The sequence below is a fragment of the Takifugu rubripes genome, chromosome 7, assembly GCF_901000725.2.
Source record: "Takifugu rubripes chromosome 7, fTakRub1.2, whole genome shotgun sequence".
Classification (NCBI taxonomy): Eukaryota; Metazoa; Chordata; class Actinopteri; order Tetraodontiformes; family Tetraodontidae; genus Takifugu; species Takifugu rubripes.
In genome coordinates this window covers 12,627,028-12,647,950 of record NC_042291.1, presented here as the reverse complement: position 1 = coordinate 12,647,950, position 20,923 = coordinate 12,627,028, and the positions used below count along the sequence as shown (strand labels likewise).

Sequence of the window (20,923 nt, the reverse complement as noted above, 5' to 3'; positions counted from 1 at the left end):
TACGGGACGACTTTCATATTGCAAGTAAGCCGCAAATTTCCCAGGTTGCTTGCAGGGTCATTCGACGTGGAAAGAAATGCCTCAACAACTTTTCAGATTGCTGAAAAGACCTACGTCAGTCTGGAACAACACAGGATTTTTGAACAGTGCAAAAGGGGCTTTACAATGTTACATTGTGGCATTATTACTAATGCCGTAATGTAACATTGGGTCAAAAAAAGGTGCCACTGATTTTTGATATGTGTGTGCGCAGAGGAGTAACTAATACTTCCTGCTGAAGTAACTGATTCATACTTCCTGCTGAGCACGTTCAGAGAAAACTTTCTATGAAATGTCAAATTTTCTTTCATTTTCCACTGCAGCACAAAGATATTTCTGAGCTGTATTCAAGAATGTGCGTGTATTCTGAGAACTGACCGTGCAGAGGTGAACAACTCACTCATCTGCACACTGCTGCACAGGTGCCATCAACGGGTTTGGGCAAATGGCTAAACCAGCTGCTGCGGACAGAAATCCGGGGCTCTTTCATGGTCACCAGGGTGTCACTGAGATCTAGTGAACTCTGTCTGCATCCAGAAACGGAAAGATTGTCACCCAAAGGAGCTGAGCAGTGTAATCTTTATCATCTTCTGATCAAAATATCTTCCCAGACTGCTGACAGGAAGAACTTTCATGGAATTTGCGTGAGTGTTTCATCTCCACTCCTCATCAGCAGCCAAAATTTTAATGAAGCCACTACATTTAATTTGCTTCTTTATTATTGATTCACAACGTTTTTGATTAGAATTAAAGAAATAAGCATGAAAATGTGGTAACAGACATAGGAAACCCAGAAAATGAAACTGGACAAAACTTCATGCGTGTTATAATGTCCTCCTCCTCTAATGGATGTTGGCCACAAATGGGCTCCTTTAACCCAGGTCATGATAGAAATGACCAGTATCAATAAGCTAAAACAATTTCAAAAATGGTGATTACGAGAAGATGAAGACAAGAAACTTGAGCTGAGTGAGTTCATTCTCTTCTTTCTGTTCGAGGGAAAAAAAGCAGGAATGTAAGCCAAGTCTGTGCAACCGTTTTAGGAGAACCATCAGTTGCTTCCTGGAGAAAAAAAAACTTCAATTTTTACCTTATTCCCAGGTGCTCTTTTCGAAGTCTCTCTACAGACCACTGGAATGAAAAGAAACGGTAGTTAAAAGACATTTTTACAAAATAAATTTGTAGTCACTCGGGCCCAACTGACTGAAGAAGCAGAGAGATTCTGGGAAGGAGAGCAGGTTCTGGGGAAAAATCGGTGTTACCCGCTGTCTTAACTAAACAGAACAGCGTATAATTAAACTCCTCTCTCAGAGGGACTGCCTTAAATGTGAACATGGAACTTCCCGGAAATTAATATTGCACCCCATGAGCCTTAAATGTCCTTGGAGGACAAGCAATGATTGCATTACAAGCTTGGTAGCATTTTATGGCCATGGCTGTCAGCTTTACCCGTTTTTAATCAGTAATTACCTTAGGAGATTCTCTGGAATTTCCTAATTAAATCGGACCAAATACAATTAAAAGCCACATTCTTATTCCTTTTAAAGGACTCTATGGACTCCTCATCTTGTTCTTGCTGTAAAGAGAACAAGTGCTTGGATAGACGTAACGCCATCCCATCTCTTTCTGATCCGTACTCGATTAGTTCTGCCTCAAATTAAGTCGATGCTTGAACAATCAAGGGCAACGTTGAGGTTTAACACATCTGCAGGAAGGGAAGGGTTAAAGCAAAGTCCCAGAGTTGCAGTTTTTAAAAGGTAACTGTGATGGGACCACAAAATAAAGAATGTTTCATGGCACAAAATGTTGGAATTCTTCCACTTTGATTAAATGACCCACCATCTAGAGAAGTCCCCGGCCCTCCAGGAGGCCACAATTTCAGCCACATTGTTTGTGACTTTTCCATTTGCGGTCTGCATGTCGTCTTTGGGGTCGTCATTGCCGTTGCCACAGGCGCCACACAATTTATTGGTCAGGGTACCGTCGACAATGACAGTAACCTCCTGAGCCCTGGAGTAGGTGACCCTCACAGCGGGAGTTATATCAGTGACCACAGTGTCTACTGAGAGCTGGATGGAAAGTTCATTAGCCATTTTGCTGGGAAGATATTCTTTCTTGCCGTTTACCTGAATCAGACAAATAACCAGGAAAAGAAACATGAGCGAAAAAGCACACTTGGAAACCGTTTTGTGCATCTATTTAAAGGCTCCCGGCACTTCTCACCCAGGTTACGTGTTGACTGTTCACTGCCACAGTGGTGTCTTTGAAGAAAACGTATAAGATGGCGACAGTGGGGGATGACCCTGTGCTGCAGACCCTAATGTCCACCACCACACGGAACCACTGCTGGTTACTCTCATCACACAGGGATGCCAGCTCAAATGCTCCATTATTGGCTATTGCTCCAGACATGGCGTCGAAGGATGTGATGTGGCCCTTTCTGCTGATGCTGCATTTCTTCTGTCTGATGAAGCAGCCTCTGGTCCCGTCTCTTATACTGCACTCCTCTCCACTGGCACATGATACCTCTTGGCAACTGGTCATCCCAGAGGCCTTGCAAGTGCATGCAGAGCTACACTTGCTGCATATTACAGACTCACCCACCTGGAAAACATTGTGTGTTGTGCATTTTTAAAGAATATAGTGAATATATTATATTGTTTTTCTAACAGAAATAAAAGAATAGTTACAGCAGCAATGGTGATAATAATAATAATTAAAAATCAACTTTACCCTCAGATATCTTCCATTAAACACACATCCACAGTTTTCCAGGGGAACACATTTGTTAGCATCAAAAACAAAGCCAGGATCACACTGGCACCCTTCAAATCTTCTTTCAGAGCAAGCAAACTGGCCTATAAAGCTAGCGCAGGTCCCTCCGCATGTGCTGCCACTCAGCTCATAGTGACTGTTTGAAGGACAGGAAGCAGCTACGAGAGAAGAGAACATCGTAAGATGCTGAGTGAATGTGTTACGACAGCTTAGCTAACATGTTGTTGGACGGAACTCACGGCATGAGGAGGTGGTCCTCCATGGCTCAATTTGTACTCCTGCCCCCTGACATGCCAGCGCATAGGCCATGATATTATTACACTGTGTGTCTTTGTTGCCACCCGTTGCACAGGCGTCAAAAACACAATCAGACAAATATGGCTCAGGGTTAATCTCAGTGTGACAGGCTTTAAATGGCCCTTTAGGATCGCTAATAATGCCGCATGAGTCTGGTTTACTGAACAAGGTTTCCTTGGCCTTTGGACATACTGGGCATTGTTTGCCACACCCTCCACATTCATCGGTATGTTGGTCCAATGCCCACGATTTCCCAAACTGATCGACATCTCTTGTGTTTTGGCCGCTGGGAAGTTTGAAGTCGTCACGGGGATTGTTGTTGTTGTTACCGCAGAGACCGCACATCTTCCCCTGGTATGTAGAGGGCACGATCACTTCAACATAATAGACTGTGTTGTAAAGGACTTTGAGCCCAAAGTCTGTCTGGACAATTATGTTTTGGCCTTGTTGGGTGACTTGCACACGGCCGTTATCGAGGGAGAGCGGAATGTTTACGAGTTCATTATTCAGCTGAAAAGAAAAGAGAATTTTGGTAAGGTAACAGTCATTCAGGACTAACTGTTTTCTGAAGAGGTCTGAAACTCACATTGACTTTCCATGGCACTCCTTGCTTGATGGTTATTTCATAACCGAAGACCTGCACAGTGATCGTCTTGGTAACAGCCACTCTTCCGTTGCCAAATCTCTGATTTCTTTGGGTGACTGTGAATGCTGTCAGGGAGTTTGGGTCGATATCACATGTTTTTGCCAATACATACTCACAGGTACCCTGGAAATCAAAGCGTCTTCCATCAAAGGAAATGTAATGAGGGTCACCAGACGCTACACATTTGTCGTGCTTTATGGGGTGGCAGCCATTAACTCCATTCAGAAGCTTACAGGTCTCCCCTTTGAGACATTTGGTCTTTTGGCAAGACATGTCACCCGTCTCGCCACAGACACATTTCTCTTCACACTGAGAGTCAGGATAGATTATGTCTCCTTTCCGGTAGTAACGGCCCTCATAAGAGCATCCGCAGTCTTTCACAGGCACGCAGGTATCTCCGCTTAGCAGGTAGCCATCGTTGCACTCACACCCCTCTATACAGGCCTTGTGGCATTTTTTATCAGAGGTTAAACTGGAACAAGTTGTTGGACATGCCGAAGCGCACAGAGTATAATGGCTGTTAGCTGGACATGTCATTGCTGTGAATAAGTAGAGATGGATAAGAGAAACATTTAGCGATGATTTTATGCAAGGCATCATAATCTTGAGACCAGAAAGGAGTCAAGCTTACGACAGAAGTCCTCTCTTCTCCAGGTATCAACGGTGATTCCCTCATTCTGACAGGCAGAGGCATAAATTTGAATGGCATCACAGATTGCTGCAAAGTGGCCATGATACTGACAGGCATCAAAGACGCAGTCCTTCAGGAAAGGACCAGGGTCCAACTGCTTGTGACAATTTTTAAAAGATCCAGTCTTTTCAGTGATAATGCCACAGTAACGCTGGGCTTCATACTTGCTTTTCTGCTCTTCTGAGCATTCCTGGCAGTGTGCGCCTTGGCAGGCTGTCGAGCAGCCTGGTGTCAGGGCCACCTGCCAGCTCTCCCCGAGCTTGTTGCTGTTTGTGGTGGTCTGACCGTTTGGCATGGACATGTCATCCTGACCCTTCCCATTGTAGTTGCCACACAGACCACAGACCATGCTTTGGTAGGTGCTGGGTAAAGTAACACGCACCGTGCTCTGCCAGTCAAAAGTCACGGTTATGCCGGCAGCTGTGTTCACCACAGCCTTCCGGCCGCTGAGGGACACCTTCAGTTTATCACTGTCTTCCAGTGGTAACAAAGCAAGCTCATCGTTAAGCTGGAGAGCAGAGAAGGAAAGGAAGAAAATGCCATAAGATTATCGATTCAACGATTAGTTGTCCATGCTAATCCATTGCTGCTAATTGCATTTAAAAATGACTGCACACATCTTAGGACATAGGAAAGCACAGGAATATCAGAATTTGACAACAAAGACAACATTATGATTAACTTCCAAAATAAATATATTTTTTTATTTAACAACTTCATCCCCACTATACATTCAGCCCCCTTCTTACCAGAATCCTGTTGGGGTACTGTCTGCTGAGGGTCAGGGTGATGCCGTAAATGTAAAGTTTGACAGTCTTTGTGAACGACACAGACGTGCTTCCCCGGTGGTCATTCTGCACAGTCACGTTGAAAGGCTCCAGACCCTCCTGCCTGGAGCACAGCCCCACTAGCTGGTACACACACGTGCCCTGGAAATCAAACCTATGGCCGTCAAAGGTGTGGTAGTGCGGGTCACCCGAGGCTGAGCACGTGGCATGACTGGTGGCTGCACAGGTTCTCTGTCCATCGACCAGGGTGCAAACCTCCTTGGCTGAGCAGGAGGCCTCGCTGCATTTTACCAGACCCAGGGTCGTATCGCATTCACAGAGACGACTACACCCCTCATCGGCCCAGAAGCGCTGGCCTGGTTTGTAGTAGCGGCCCTCATAGGAGCACCCGCATGTTTCTTGAGGCACGCAGACGCCTCCACTGAGAACATAACCCTTGTCACACACACAGCTCTCCACACAGTTAAGGGTACAAGTCACGGGCTCATCAGGAAATGGACAAGACGGCTGACACGGGCTGGCACATTCTTCATAATGGCTATGACGTGGACAGTTCATTGCTGAACAGAAGAAAAAAATAAAGGTAGAAATAAAATAAATGTAAAGCATGAGGTGAAAGATGAAACTGAGCGTCTTGTAAATACTTACGGCAGCCATACTTCTTCCTCCAGCCTGTGATCTTTACTCCTTTGTCATTGCATTCACTCGTGTAGGAGGTCAGTGCTTGGCACAGCATCTTTTTGTCCCCATCATTCAAGCATATGTCATACACACAGCTATGAAAGAAGGCCTGTGGATCCACTTTCTTATGACAAATCTTAAACAATCCTTTCTTAGCTGTGAGAGCACCACAGAACGCCTCAGTCTGATAGCGCTGAAGCATGTTTTCGTTACAGGTAGGGCAATCTTTCTCACATACATAGCAGGGAGAGTCTTTGTCCTGGTCAGGTGTTTGCCAACTTTTGCCCCACTCTATTACTGAGGGGACTGCTTTACCAGCTGGGTCTAGGCGCTCATCGGCACGGTTTCCATTGAAATTCCCACACAGACCGCAGACACTGCCGTAGTAGCTGCTCGGCAGTTTGATGACCAGGTGCCACCTCCACTCATAGGAGACGACAAGGCCAAAATTTGTCTCCACCACTGCACGGCCCCCCCTATGAAGCAGTGACACTTTACCCTCACCGAGTTCCACAGGAAGATTCAAAAGCTGCCCATCCACCTGGAGGGAAAAGAAATGTACATAATACTCCTAATGCTTGAATATTCAATCACTTTACACTTCAGAGTAAAAGCTTACCATGACCCTGCCAACTTGGTTCTTGCGGATGGTGATGGAGTAGCCATATACAGAAACATGTACCTCCCTGACATAAGAGACTGCTTTGTTGCCCCGATTGTCATTTCTTTCAGTGACAGAGAAGGGAACAAGTCCATCCAAGTCCCCGCAAGTCTCAGACATGACATAATTACATGTGCCCTGAAAGTCAAAATTGTAACCGTCATATGTGTGGAAGTGGGGATCACCCCAGGCCCAGCAGGTGCCTGTGTACACGGGTACACACTCTGCTTCTCCCTTCACAACACGGCACTTCTCCTTGATCCGACATTTGACATCCTCACAGGGATCTTTAAAAGATACATGCAAGACATTAGAATGATTAAATAGAGTTGCTCTTTTAAAAAAAAATAAAAAAAATATGAATTGTCAGCTGAGAATTGTTTTGCCTTACCTGTGTGGTAGCATGCCCTAACCCCTTTCCTGACAATGCATTTGGTATTCTGAGGGCAAGAATGTTGTTCACAGACGAGGCCTTTGTCTGGCTGACAGGTACATTTTTCTTCACAGTTTTCTTCGTACATCACCTCACCAGGCTGCAGAGATAGTGCAGGGGCATTGCAATGAGGGCAAACAGGTCTGCACACAGGTCTGTTTTTGTCTGGATGTGGGTTTTTGTGTTAATGCCCCAAATGTTGATTTTTACCTTGTAACTTTTCCCATTGTCAAAGCAGCCACATTTGTTTTCTTCAATACATGTTTCTCCATTAAACGAAAAGGCATCGTTACATTCACAGCCTTCTGTACATTCAGGGGTGGGAAAAACGATGTCCGTGAGGCCCGGGCAGGTTAATGCCCAGTTGTCTGCACAAACCTCATAGTGACTGTTTGTTGGGCATTTCATGGCTGAAATAAACATTCAGAAAAGAGGAAAAATATCTTTTAGCCAGATGCTGTGGTTATGTTTACAAAGTAGTGTAACAACAATATATTGTTTTCACAAATAATGGGAAAATTAACCAAAGAACTTACGACAGAATGATTTTGTCCGCCAGTTTTTGATGTCCACACCTGCCTTGTGACAACTGAAGGCATAGGTTGCTACGCTGTCACACAGAGCGCTTCCTTCCCCGTTGGAAGCACAGACATCAAAGATGCAGTCGTCAAAATATGGTTTGGGGTCTAATTTATCATGGCAGATTTTGAAAGGGCCGTTGGGTGCTGTCATAATGCCACAGTAGGTGGATGTCGAAAATAAAGCCTTGAGTGGGGCCTTGCAGGTAGGACAGCTCTTTCCCTTACAGCCATCTAGACACACTGCTCCAGGGATTTTGACCTTCCATGAAGCTCCAAATGAGTTCACATCTTTGACAATTATGCCTCGAGAATCTCTGAAGTCATCTCCTTTATTGCCATTGAAGTTGCCGCACAGACCACAGACCTTATCCCGGTAGTTACCAGGTACGGTGACTGTCACATGATACACAAGGTCATATGTGACGATAAGCTCAAAATCTGTTTCGACAATGTAACGTCGGCCTCGTTTGTAGATCTTAACAGCTCCCTCATTCAGATTCAAAGGAAGATGTCTGAGCACTCCATTTACCTGCAAGACATCAATAAAGATCACAGAAAATCATATATAACAACATTCAAGATTATTTCATATCCTATACTGCATTCAAAATGGTTAACATTTCTCACCAGGATGCCTGACGTCTTTTGCTTCATGATCAGGGTGAAGCCGTAAACCTCCACAGCAACCATTTTGGTGACAGACACCACAACTTTCTTATTTTGTTCCCACTGCACATTTTCAACATTGACGGAAAAGTCCACCAGGTTGCTTCCTTCTAACCCACAGCTCTTGGAGAGGGTGTAAGTGCATGTTCCCTGAAAATCGAACTTTAGCCCATCAAAAGAGGTGTAGTGAGGATCACCAGAGGCTTGGCACACACCCTTGCCAACTGGGTGACATTTGTGGATGCCTTTCACGATCTTGCACTCCTCATTTGGTCCACATTTGAAGTCCTTGCATTCAACCTAAGAAAATGATTAGAATCCCTTGAGTATATATACATTTCCAAAGCAAAAATCTCTACTTGGGTGTCCATTACCTCTCCACCTTGCTTGCACTTGCATTGTTCTTGACACTTTCCATTGGGATAAAACACTTGGCCAGTACGGTAGTACTTGTTGTCATAGAGGCAACCGCACTGCGACAAGGGAACGCACACATCTCCACTGAGAATGTACTCGTCGTCACAGGAACAGGCCTCCTTACAATCAGAATCACAGGCTACAGGAGAGACTAGACTCATGCAGGAAGCTGGACATCCATTTGCACATAGTTCATAGTGGCTGTGGAGTGGACATTTCATTGCTATACAGAAAAGGAAAGCATACAGACCTCAGATAAGTATGTTTTACCTCATTCTTTTCAAGTATTGTTGTAAATTATAGCAATAAAATATCTTATATGGAAATGAAAGCATTTCTCACCGCAGAACTGACTCGTTCGCCAGTTGAACACCTTGGCCCCTTCATTCTGACAAGCTTCTGTGTATGATGTAACAGCCTGACACAGCTCCTCCTTTCTTCCCTTATACATGCAAACATCAAAAACGCAGTCTTCAAAGTACTCCGCTGGGCTCACTTTAGCGTGGCACTCACGGAACGGTCCACTGGGATCTTTGATGATGCCACAGAAATCCTTTTGTTCATACTGAATCTTCTGGTTGATGTCACATTTAGGACAGACCCCTTTGCAGCCACCAACACAACCGGGGATTTCACCGATTTTCCAGCTGTTGCCAAACTCTGACGCGGGAACAGGTTTGTCACCGTTCTTTGGAATGAGGTCATCTGCTTTTTTGCCATTGTAGTTGCCACAGAGCCCACAAACAGCTCCCTCGTAGGTGCCTGGCAGTGTCACAGATGCCCGACTACGCCAGTCAAAAGTAACCTTGAGGCCAAAGGTCGTGGTGACCACAGCAATAAGGCCATTCTTCTGAACAGAGATTCTCCCTTCATCCAGTGTGACAGGCAAGTTAACCAGCTCGTTATTCACCTGGAAATAAAATCACTTTTATTATCAAAGTATTACGAAAATTTTAGACAGTACTCAGTAGATTGTGTTCTTACCAGAATGTTGCCCTTGTAGCTTGTTGTCATGATAATGCTGAGTGAATACACTTTGACCTCTACCAACTTAGTGAAAGAAACCCTTTTATTATGGCGGTGTTCATTCTGCACCCGCACTTCAAACTGTTCCAGCTCGGTGTTGTTGTTGCAGAGTGCAGCTAGTTGGTATACGCATGTACCCTGAAAGTCGAACTTCTCCCTGTCGAAGGTCATGTAATGGGGGTCACCACTGGAATGGCAGGTGCTTTGAGATAATGCATGGCACTTCCTCACGCCTTTGATCACCTTACACTGTTCCCCTGCCTTACAGCTTTTATCCTTACATTCCACCTTTCGGTTTCTTGGGTTGCATTTACACCATCGACGACACGAGTCATCAGCCCAGAATGATTCCCCTGAAGGAACGTATCGACCCTCATGGGTACAGCCGCAGTTATTAGTTCGCACACAGCGGTTTCCACTCAGCACAAAGCCTTCGTTGCAGGTGCAGGTCTGAACACAGGGGAGTTTGCATTTAGAGGGAGCATTAGGGTCAGAACATGTGGCTGGGCAGGCACTACCACAAAGTTCATAGTGGCTGTTGGCGGGACATGTAACATCTTTAGGGATGAAAGAGAACAGTGTTAGAGAATATGTGGGCAAATATTAACTGTGATGTAATAAGGAATTAAAAATGTAAATTCTCAAGCACCATCTGTTCTAAAATTACTTACGGCATTTGGACATTTTCCTCCAGTCTTGGACCTGAACTCCAGCAGTTTGGCATACTTCAGTGTAGTCCTCCAGAGCGTTGCAAAGAAAATGTCGACTGCCCTTTGCCATGCACACATCGTATTTGCAGTTCTCCAGATACACTTGAGGGTCAATGGTGCTGTGACATTTACTGAATGGTCCATTTTTTAGTGTGATGATGCCACAAAAAGTATCACTCTCCCAATGCTTCATGTTTTTGTTTTCACAGTGGTCACACCCGCCCACACAGTCATCTCTGCAGTGAGCCTTTTCACCCATCCCTTGAACCTTCCAGCTACTTCCAAAGGCCACTGCCCCATTAGCCTGGGTGCCAGAGGGTGTTGTGAAATCATCATTGGGGTTCCCATTAAAGTTGCCGCAGAGCCCACAAGTCTTTCCAGCATAAGAGTCGGTCAGACTGACTAAAAGACGATTGTTCCAGTCGTATCGGACAGTCAGACCAAAATCAGTCTGAATAAGCACTGAACGGCCACTTTGAGACAATAGCAGCTTATTGTTGTTTAAGGCTATTGGCAAAGTCCACAGGCTGTTGTCAATCTGTACAATTGAAAAAAAAAAGATTGAAGTCATGAACATACCATCAAGCTATTAGAAAGACACTCTGTATGAGAACACCGGGTCCTTACCCTTACACGACCTCTTTCGGACCGAACAACTGTAATGGTGATACTATAAACCTTCACTGTGACCACACCGACATATGACACCCTGAGGCTTCCTCTGTTCTCGTTTTCGGCAAGGACCTCAAAGCTCTGGAGCTTATCATCCGCCATACAGTTTTTAGCGATGACATAGGTGCAGGTTCCCATGAAGTCAAAGCGTCGCCCATCAAAGGTATGGTAGTGGGGGTCTCCCATGGCCCAGCAAGTAGTGAGCTGTTGAGGGATTACTGGCTTTCCTGGAGGATTAACATCAACAATTTGTTAGTTTTAATCTTTATGAGTAGTATGGGAGTTTTTTGCATGCATGCACCTTACCTGGCTGAACACACTGTCCTGCAGAGCCATAACCATTTCCGTTAGAGAATCCTATACTGTACAGGGCAAAGGGGATACCAGAACTGGAAAGAATGTTTCCCCTATTGGAGTCGATCTGTGTCCAAAGATATTCTCTCCCCGGAAATTGTGTCCACTTTGTATTTTGAGGCAAGGGTTTACCATCTAATCTCAGTTTTGGCACAGCCATGTTTGGCACCACGATCAGAGCTTGATTGTCAAAATATTTTATAAACCTTAATGAGTAAAGGGAGCAGTATTTGTCTGTCGAGAGCACGGACATCAAAAAATTGTCATAGAAGGTAAATCCTTTTTGTGTACCACCGAACATCATGAGAACCTGGATTCCATGACTAGCTTGAAGGTACAGTGGGCTTGTTTGGGAAATTTTAAACTGTTGTAATGTTCCGGCACCAAGATTCACAGTGTACTGTCTGGAACTACTGACTTTAAGTTGGGTGGGCTGAGAGGCCATGACATAGACAGTGTCATAGTTAGTCTGTAAGGTGACTGGAGGCACAAAAAATGTGGAGCCCCACTTATCTACTGGCAGTAGTTGCTCATAAATATGATTACAGTAGCGATTCAACAGTCTGGTACATGTGTGACCTGTGAAAACAGCAAGGTTGTTGTTAGAGGAAATTCTGGTTCCAGTAAGGTCGTATCTACTCGCAATTAGTACGCTTTTATATGGCTTGAGTTTAAGCAACAGTGTAGAGCCTTTATTATAGACATGTCCATTATATCTAAATTGGCCTGCTGCGAAAATATTCACTGTGTTTCCGTCTTTTCCATTTGTTATAGAAAATGTATATGGAAACACTTTATTGACCAGGTTACCAGGGGTGATTACATAGTATTCTTTACCCCATTCTGTGGTGGGATACACCACAGAGGTATCTGCTGTTCTGTGCTTATAGTTCAAGGCTGTGACGGCCACATCAGCTGAGGATTCAACTATAACGGAACACTGAGACTTCCCTAAGATGTCTAATTCACAGACAGAAGGGATAGAGGCAGTGAAGGTTTCTCCTAAACCTAAAGTTTTCTCTTGCTGGAAGTTTGAGAGTGAAGTTTTGACCGTGACCTTAGCATGATCCTGAACAGCAGTGATGAAAAGCTGAAGTTGAGCTTTATTTTGTAACTTATAGTTCATCAAGAAGGACAGGACAAACTCCCGTCCCGCTGATCCAGCATTAGATGGACCTGTTGTATAGAGTGATAAAAAGAAAACAGAGGCTTAGTAAAATCTTGATGATGAAAAGTTTGAAACAACAGATTAGACTGTTTCAATCCTTGGGAAACATTGCACACATTAGAAAGAAAAGAAACAAACACAACTCCCTACAACTATTTTAAAGTAATAATTAGAAGTCACTGGCTTTTTTACTCAACTGAAATTGATGAGTGTAAATATCACTACGTGCGCCTTTTGTTGCTAAAAAGCAGCATGTATACCTCAGTTACATTCAGTAAAGCAGTTACATCTCAGTGGAAGCTCAATTTAAATGTGATGTGAAACAAGAATAAGTTTCAGTTAAGATGATAAGCCTTTTTTCTTCTCTAGAAATCCTCAATTATAAACCTACCTGGTTAATCCATACAAGTGTCTAGCAAAGGTCATTTTAACTGCAACTGTTAAATTCTGGACAGATCAAACACCGATTCAAATCAATTTGATCAAAAATACGTACCGCAAAGTAAAGCACCTACAGCACACAGGAGCAACAGAGTCCTCATGGCTGAAAGACAGAAAGATTGATTTTAGAGTACTTTCTAAACTAAATGAGTCCCAGGATGAACAGTGCTTACCTGCAGGGATGTGTCAAAGATGATGCTTTTGCAGAAGCCCTTTTATAGTGTACAAAAACACAACCAACCCCCCATGACAAATTCCCATCCTCTTAAACAAATTAAGGTAGAATGTACAGGTCCTGCTGGATGTTGACATTGGTCTGATGGCCAATAACAACATCAGTCTGTTTTTGACGCACCACACCCACCGATGCTTGTATTCATGAAACATTTATAGGAACTGCTTATTGTAAATGTTTGATGTGGACTGCAAATAAAGGCATGTAGGTAGAATTAAATTTTGGATTCAGAATAACTCAAAAATGAAGTGAAAAACTGAAATCACATGTTAATCCAGCTTCTCAATTTCCTCAAGACTCTATGAAGCACAGTAGTGTGCATGTAGCCTCTTAAGCATGTGAGTCACAGTCGTGATGAAAGTTTTCCTAGACTGGAATCAGTAGCCTACTGGACAGCCAGGGGGTGAGGGGTGGATATAGGGATACATGATGTTCTACAGGTACCTAACTGGATTCAAGTCGAAAACATTTATGCCTTCAACATCCAGGAACCTCTGATACAGTCCAGCCAGGTAGTGTTCTACACCAGGAACCCACTTCTCCAGCACCTGTTCTGACAATGAGGACCACAGTCTAAAATATCAGCAAACATCACATCCCAGATTCATTTTGCTCTCTCCTCCCCTCTGGAAGGTGCTACAGGTTCTGTATGCCAGCCCAAAAACACACAAGAACAATTTATTTCCACAGGCCAGTGGAGATGCCTGGACTGTCCTTGCTGGACGGGGGTGGTTCCACTTGTGCCGAGGTGGAAATACCATCTTGATTGGTGTGCCCATTACTCTTGGTGAGGTTTGGGGTTCCATGCTCTAGAGTGCCCACAGAAACTGTCCATTTAAGACCAAATTAGCTGTAGCCCAGTTTTGTGTGGGCTTGTATACATAGGCATGCATGATAATTGTGTGAGAGCACACGTGAGAGTGTCTTGTGAATGGCCGTGATTATGAGTGTGGCCCACTCCAAATTGTGTGCGATGGCTATGCCTGGGGCGTCCTGATTCTGGCAGGGAGGGGTGTGTGTGCCCCTAATCACATGGTGTTGGAGCCTTTTGCTGCATGGGCCCTCTTCGGGCCCCCTTTGCTTTTTTGCCCTGCAGGATGGGATTGTGGTTGTCCACAGACTGGCTCTTATGTCTGCTTTGGCTGGCCAGGGTCATTGGGTTTTCTTTCTTTTTGCGGTTTGTGGCCCTGTGCCTGGTTTAGCATAGTGGGGTTATGCTGTCCCGGTCTTACTCATCAGTACACCAAGTGGCAAACCTAGGCATACACATATTACACAGACATATACTATTCCTAACACACACACCATATATGTAGCCATAGTTGTACACAAAAAATAAGCAATCATAAAGACAAACTTTGCCTGCAAGATCACACTTGTGGAAGGTTCAATGGGTGGTTAGAAGGCAGATTTTTTTGAATGTGGTTGCATGTTTTCAGTGTTGCTGCAGTCTGAATTTATTTATAATCACCATTTGTATTGTTGAATGATGTTCACAAGTATCAGCGTACAAGGTATGAATACTTGTTTGTGGGTTCATAGGGGCATATGTATATGCGTGTGAAGTTTTTTATTTGTTTCAAAGTAAGTTCTTTGTTGTATTATTTTTAGGGTTTTTAGTGGAGAAGGTAAACTGTAAAGTTAAGATGTGTTTTGTTCATGTCCTTAATATTTCAAGCACTTCAAAATTCAATTCAGGTGCCACTTATGTTTATAGTTATACGTGTATTTATTTTCGAGATTCTTGGGAAAATTCCGACCAAGCCTGGTATGCTTACCAAATGGGTGGATAGTTGAATTGGACCAATTAATGCTAAGAAAACTAACCTGGTTTTTGATTTACCTACTACCAGACTCATATAAGTTCTCAAAATAACAATTTACAGTTGACATACTTTATGAAAGACAGCAGTTTATCTACTGCAGCAAATAAAATGAAATAACATTCTGGTAATCAATGTAGCATGCACAAAAATAACTGTTCATTCTGTTGTCTTGAACCTCCGATGTGTGCAATGGCAATACAGTTGAATCTAATGTAATTTTTATTCTAACAAGGCTGCATGCCTTTGATGACATTGTTGTCACAACCTTGAGAGGAATTGCAATCTGGAATTCAAATGACACTTGGTTGATGAAATTACTTTTATATTTAATATATTATATGATTGAGAATGATAATATTATCAATTTTTGTCAATGAGAAAAGAGAAGAGTTAAAATGGTCTGCACAGCAATGATGTTGAAGTCAACATGCAACATGTAGGGCCCTGTGTGAGCATTTGAGTGTGTCTTGTGCCAGGGTAGCTCGGTTGTGCTCTGAAGATGTCCTGACACCTTCCCTGTTTGGTCCACACTGGAGCTTAAACCAAGTAAATGTTTTTTTCATAAACATGATTGTATAATGTTCCATTTGTTATTTTTAGAGTTGTAAAAGCTAACCTGAATTTACCTCTATAAATAATGTGTCACGCGATTGTCGGTGTCTTGTTTTCCTTGCATATTTACCTTGAAATTTAGATCATGGATGCCACACACACATGCCAGGATTAAACACATTCCCATGATGGCACAGTTAACCATCACAACAGCCATCTTTTGAGATGCAATGGAGCAGAGCATGACTCGAATGTAACCTGTCAAGACATTTGCCCAGGCTGATGCGTTCAGGCCCATAGTGTGTGGTCATAATAAGCCTTCTGCCAAACTGAGATGCTTCAATTTGTCCATTGTCAAAAGATACGTTTCTTCTGAACTTTAAGTTCACCTTAAAGTACAGAACTAAGTTACATTGCAAGTTATTTCAATCCCTCAAATGAATACAAATGGTGCAATTTACAATCATTTTCCATTGAGTTTCTGGGTCAACGATGACTGCAATTGGGGGTAGTTGAAATATTAGTCTATTGATAACAAAAAACACTATTTTCATCCTTTTTCAAGCTGAACAAGAGTATAAAACTATTAATACTCTTGGCAGAAAAGCTGAAACCAATGCATTCAAACGTGATACAACCAAAACTGACAAACACTGGGCACATTCCTTGTACTGTAACCCCCCACTTTTCTAAACAGCTTTTTTATGAGGTTGCAGGTTACATTTTTACTTTCGCAGGTACACTTTTGGAAGCACATTTCCACCAGCGACACCCCAGCGGTGCAACCCCTTACGCCACAGGTGGCAAACTGTGGCCCGTGGGCCAAATTTAGCCTGCAATGTATATTGTATATTATATTTGGCCTGTGAAGCCATACCAATTGACTATTAGAGCTGGCCCACCGGTATTATCATGCATGTGCTAATACTACAAATACCACAATCCTCTGCAGGTGTTTTGGTGTGAAAATCCCCACTCCACATCAGCTGAAAACTGGTAAAAAGAAAGGCAGAAAACAGGACCTTTCTGGACAAGCGGTAGGCAGAATATCTATTTAGATATGTAAAAGACGGACCTGTCTGTCTTGTATGTGGAGCCAATGTGCGTTACAAGGAGGACAACATCAGATGGCACTATAAAATGCAACACCAAGACAAGCACAAGCAGCTGGACATGATTCAAAGGTGCTAGAAAGTAGAAGAGATAAAAAGACATTACATTTGCATTACATTAGCTTACATTGGAAAAAGATTACTGTTGAAATTTAATTCAGAAGGCTTCAAATAAAAAGAGACATACAATATTTGTTTTGCTTCATTTTCTCCTGCTTATCCGAATCTGGGTTGCGGGGGCAGCAGCTTCAGGAGGGATGCCCAGACATCCCTTTCCCCGGCCATATCCATCAGCTCCTCCGGGGGGACCCCCAGCTGCTCCCAAGCCAGGCTCCACCTAGTCCTGGGTCGCTACCAGGCCTCCTCCCGGTGGGATATGTCCGGAACACCTCTAACGGGAGGCGTCCGGAAGGCATCCTGGCCAGATGCCCGAGCCACCCCAGCAGACTCCTTTCGATGTGGAGAAGCAGCGGTTCTACTCCGAGCTCCTCCCGGATGTCTGAGCTTCTCACCCTATCTCTAAGGTTGAGCCCGGCCACCCTGCGGAGGAAACTCATTTTCAGCCGCTTGTATCCACAATCTTGTTCTTTGGCCATAGGTGAGGATTGGGACGTCGATCAACCGGTAAATCGAGAGCTTCGCCTTCCAGCTCAGCTCCTTCTTCACCATGACAGATCAGTCAAGCGCCTGCATCACTGTTGACGCCGCTCCGATCCGCCTGTCGATCTCACGTTCCATCATACCCTCACTCATGAACAAGATCCCGAGATACTTGAAGTCCTCCACCTGGGGCAGAACCTCCTCTTCGACTCGGAGAAGGCACTCTACCTTTTTCTGAGCGAGGACCATGGACTCTGACTTGGAGGTGCTCATCCGCATCCCTGCCGCTTCACACTTGGTCGCGACCCGTCCCAGCATTTGTTGGAGGTCCCTGCTGCCAGAACCCGACACCCTCCACTTCCTGAAATTCTAGAAATGCGCTTAGAAATTCTGTCCATAAAAGTTATGAACAGAACTGGTGACAAATGGCAGCCCTGGCGGGGTCCAACCCTCACTGGGAATGAGTCCAACTTACAACTGGCTATCTGGACCAAGCTCCTGCTCGGTACAGGGACTGGTGTTGTGAATCTTCTCCTGGTGGTTGCCGAGATGTGTTGATGAGGAAGGAAACTTCGCAGACACCGACTTGGTTATCAAAGATGTTTATTGGAGAGAACAGTCAGGCATCAATCGAACACTGCAGTTTGTCCGAGGGAGGTCTCGAGGTCCCGATGGTGAAGAACTCCGAGGTGTCTTCATCGTCACCTCCTTCTTATACAGTCGAGTAAACACATTCTTTACTGATGACCTCACGCTGTACAATATGGCCAACCCAATGGTATAGCGTTCAGTTATTACCAAAAAAGGGAATACTTGAAGATGCTTCATGCGACACATCCTCATATGGAGAACAACCAGGGGCCCACAGGCTCCAGTGTCATCTTTTAGGAGCTCCTTTTACATAAGGAGGAAGACACAGGACACACATGTGGAGCATGTCCTAATATGGTGCTTAGGCTGGGTGTTAAACACATTACGGCCTTACAGATGTAAAGCCTGCATAGAACGGGTCAGATACTACACTGGACAGGCCTTATCCACCCCATACTCCCAGATCACCCCCCACAGGATGCTCCTGGGGACCTGGTCATAGGCCTTTTCCAAGTCCACAAAGCACATGTGGACTGGTTGGGCAAACTCCCAACTCCCCTCAAGCACCCCAGCAAGGGTAAAGAGCTGATCCGTGGTTCCACGACCGGGGAGGCTGAGGAGTGTGATCCCCCTGTAGTTGAAACACACCCTCTGGTCCCCACTCTTGAAAATTGGGACCACCACCAAGGTTTGTCAGTCCAAAGGCACTGCCCCCGATGTGCACGCAATGTTGCAGAGGTGTGTCAACCAGAACAGCCCTACAACATCCAGAGCCTTAAGATACCCCGGGTGGATCTCATACGCTCCCGGAGCTCCGCCACCAGGCAGCTGTTACACAACCTCAGCAACTTCGGCTCCGGAAATTGGATGGTCCACCTCCTGGTCTTCCAACTCTGTTCCTCCTTGAGGATACGTGTTGGTAGGATTGAGGAGCTCCTGGAAGTATTCCTTCCACTGCCAGATAATTGCCCCAGGAGATGTCAGCAGCACCTCACGCACACCTAGCACGGTGTGGGCAAGTTGCCATCTGCCACCCCTAAGGCGCCGGACAGTTTGCCAGAATCTTCTCGGTGCCGACCGAAAGTCTTCCTCCATAGCCTCACTGGCTGCTGGTGAGACCGGGCCCAGCTGGTTCGAGCTGGGCCCGGTCGGGCCCCATGGACGTAGGCCCGGCCACCAGGCGCTCGCAATCAAGCCCCAGCCCCAGGCCTGGCTCTAGGGTGGGGCCCCGGTAATCCTCCGGGCCGGGTACGCGGCTTCCCTGTGTGCTGTACCATGTTGGGTCTTATGAACCATTCTTTGTCTGACCCTTCACCTAGGACCAATTTGCCTTGTGAGACCCTACCAGGGTCTGCCTCGGACAGCATAGCTCCCAGGCTCATTAGGGTACGCAAACTCCTCAACCACGATAAGGTGATGGTTCACGGAGGAGAGGCATACAATATTTAATATTTATTTTAAAAATGAATGCCAGTGATGTGTTTTTTTAATTTGAATTTTGCATGTGTGCAATACTAAATTATATATCGTATAGCTTTGCTTGTTCAATGTTGTTGTTTAGCAAAAGTAGTCTGGGTCCAAATCAAAAGGTTCAGTGTTATAGCTGGAGGAAGATTTTTTTCAATAAATATCAATGTTGGCCCGCGACTTTATCCCAGTTTTAAATTTTAGCCCACTGGGTATTTGAGTTTGACGCCTCTGCCTTACACCCTCCTTGAGATACCTAGGAGTAGAGAGTCTAACAGGACATTGAATTCTTTATAGACAACTGCAAGAACAAATTTCTCATACTACTTCATATACTCACCACAAAAGGAAACCCCTTCTCCAAAGCTGACAGGCAGTTGAGCAGCTTGACAAGCAGCTGCATAAGACGTAATGGAAGCGTAGAGGGCTGAATAACATCCATTATAATATGAAGAATCTAGAACGCATCTGTGGGTAGAATTTTGGATTGAAAATCAATGCACCTTTTTAAAAAAAAAAAAAAGGGTAAAAGAGTTTCAAGAAAAAGCTATTTATAAATAAATAAATAAATAAAATTGTTTTTAGAAATTTACCGCAGCTAGCATCAGAAATTGTGATTGTAATAGCATTCATTTCATTAAGTTGAACTTGGTGAGAACCACTGAATAAACACAACTGTCTTTAAAGCTAAAGTGATTCCTATTGAAAGGTTGTGGAATACAACCCATTAACAATGACACAGCTGAAGACCTTTTCAGGATGACGTATCTGCTTGTGTTGCAAGGTTTTGCAGACCATTCCACATGAACAGTGAGCAGAATGACAGATGACCTCTCAGAAACCGAGCTGGCCACAGTTGTCTGGTGACCTGAAAGTGGAGTTTCTCCCGTGGAATTTCCCCTGGGGTCCATACAGCCGACAATCTGAAGCACAGGGCTTGTAGTGAGTTTGTTGTCAAGTCACCTCTGAAATTATATCATTGCATGATTTTCTGCATTTCCTTTCTTGCCAACTGGCAAGACAGACATAACAGGTTTTACGTTCGTCACAGAAAAACAAACAGGACTTTAAGGCTCTGTAAATATCGGTCTCAGCATCATTCACTTATCAATTATGCACTTTTTACACAAGGAATTAGGATTGATTATGCTATGACGCTGAGCAAATGCACCGTTCACGTCTATGAGCACTGTACACCGAGACGCCCTCAGAGTAAACACCTGCAGAAATTGTTTCATTTAGCCGTGTCCTCATAGAGTACAATCATCATCTTCAAAGAGGTGTGCGCCAACAACATCACATTTGTTTTGCTAATAGGAGAAGAAGGTGCCAGTAAAGGATATTCGTTTTGAGAGTCAGTGGTAACGTTTCACATTGGTTCCGTTTTGAGTGCAGTTAAAGAACAATAGATGAAAAAGACATCGAAAGAGACCTCAATCTTTCCCTGCAAAAGAGTAAAGGGAATATCAGCCACCTGACCATTAACCTGAAAAT

General features: G+C 44.4%; 1 protein-coding gene across 1 annotated transcript; it reads right to left on the bottom strand.

Annotated features, from left to right (window-relative positions):
* Positions 1-736: 736 nt before the first annotated feature.
* On the bottom strand, positions 737-20,280 carry LOC101075008 (IgGFc-binding protein-like). Its single transcript, XM_029838846.1, has 24 exons — positions 20,180-20,280; positions 19,770-19,897; positions 13,102-13,149; positions 11,390-12,613; positions 11,039-11,310; positions 10,373-10,949; positions 9,660-10,258; positions 9,018-9,585; positions 8,633-8,898; positions 8,220-8,558; positions 7,548-8,121; positions 7,222-7,421; positions 6,970-7,111; positions 6,537-6,865; positions 5,885-6,458; positions 5,198-5,796; positions 4,389-4,956; positions 3,698-4,296; positions 3,054-3,621; positions 2,773-2,972; positions 2,263-2,643; positions 1,879-2,165; positions 1,130-1,170; positions 737-1,028 (listed from the first exon to the last, which is right to left on the bottom strand). The coding sequence occupies exons 3-23, from the start codon at positions 13,145-13,147 to the stop codon at positions 1,161-1,163; spliced, it is 8,922 nt and encodes a 2,973-aa protein (XP_029694706.1). The 5' UTR covers positions 13,148-13,149; positions 19,770-19,897; positions 20,180-20,280; the 3' UTR covers positions 737-1,028; positions 1,130-1,160.
* Positions 20,281-20,923: the final 643 nt, after the last annotated feature.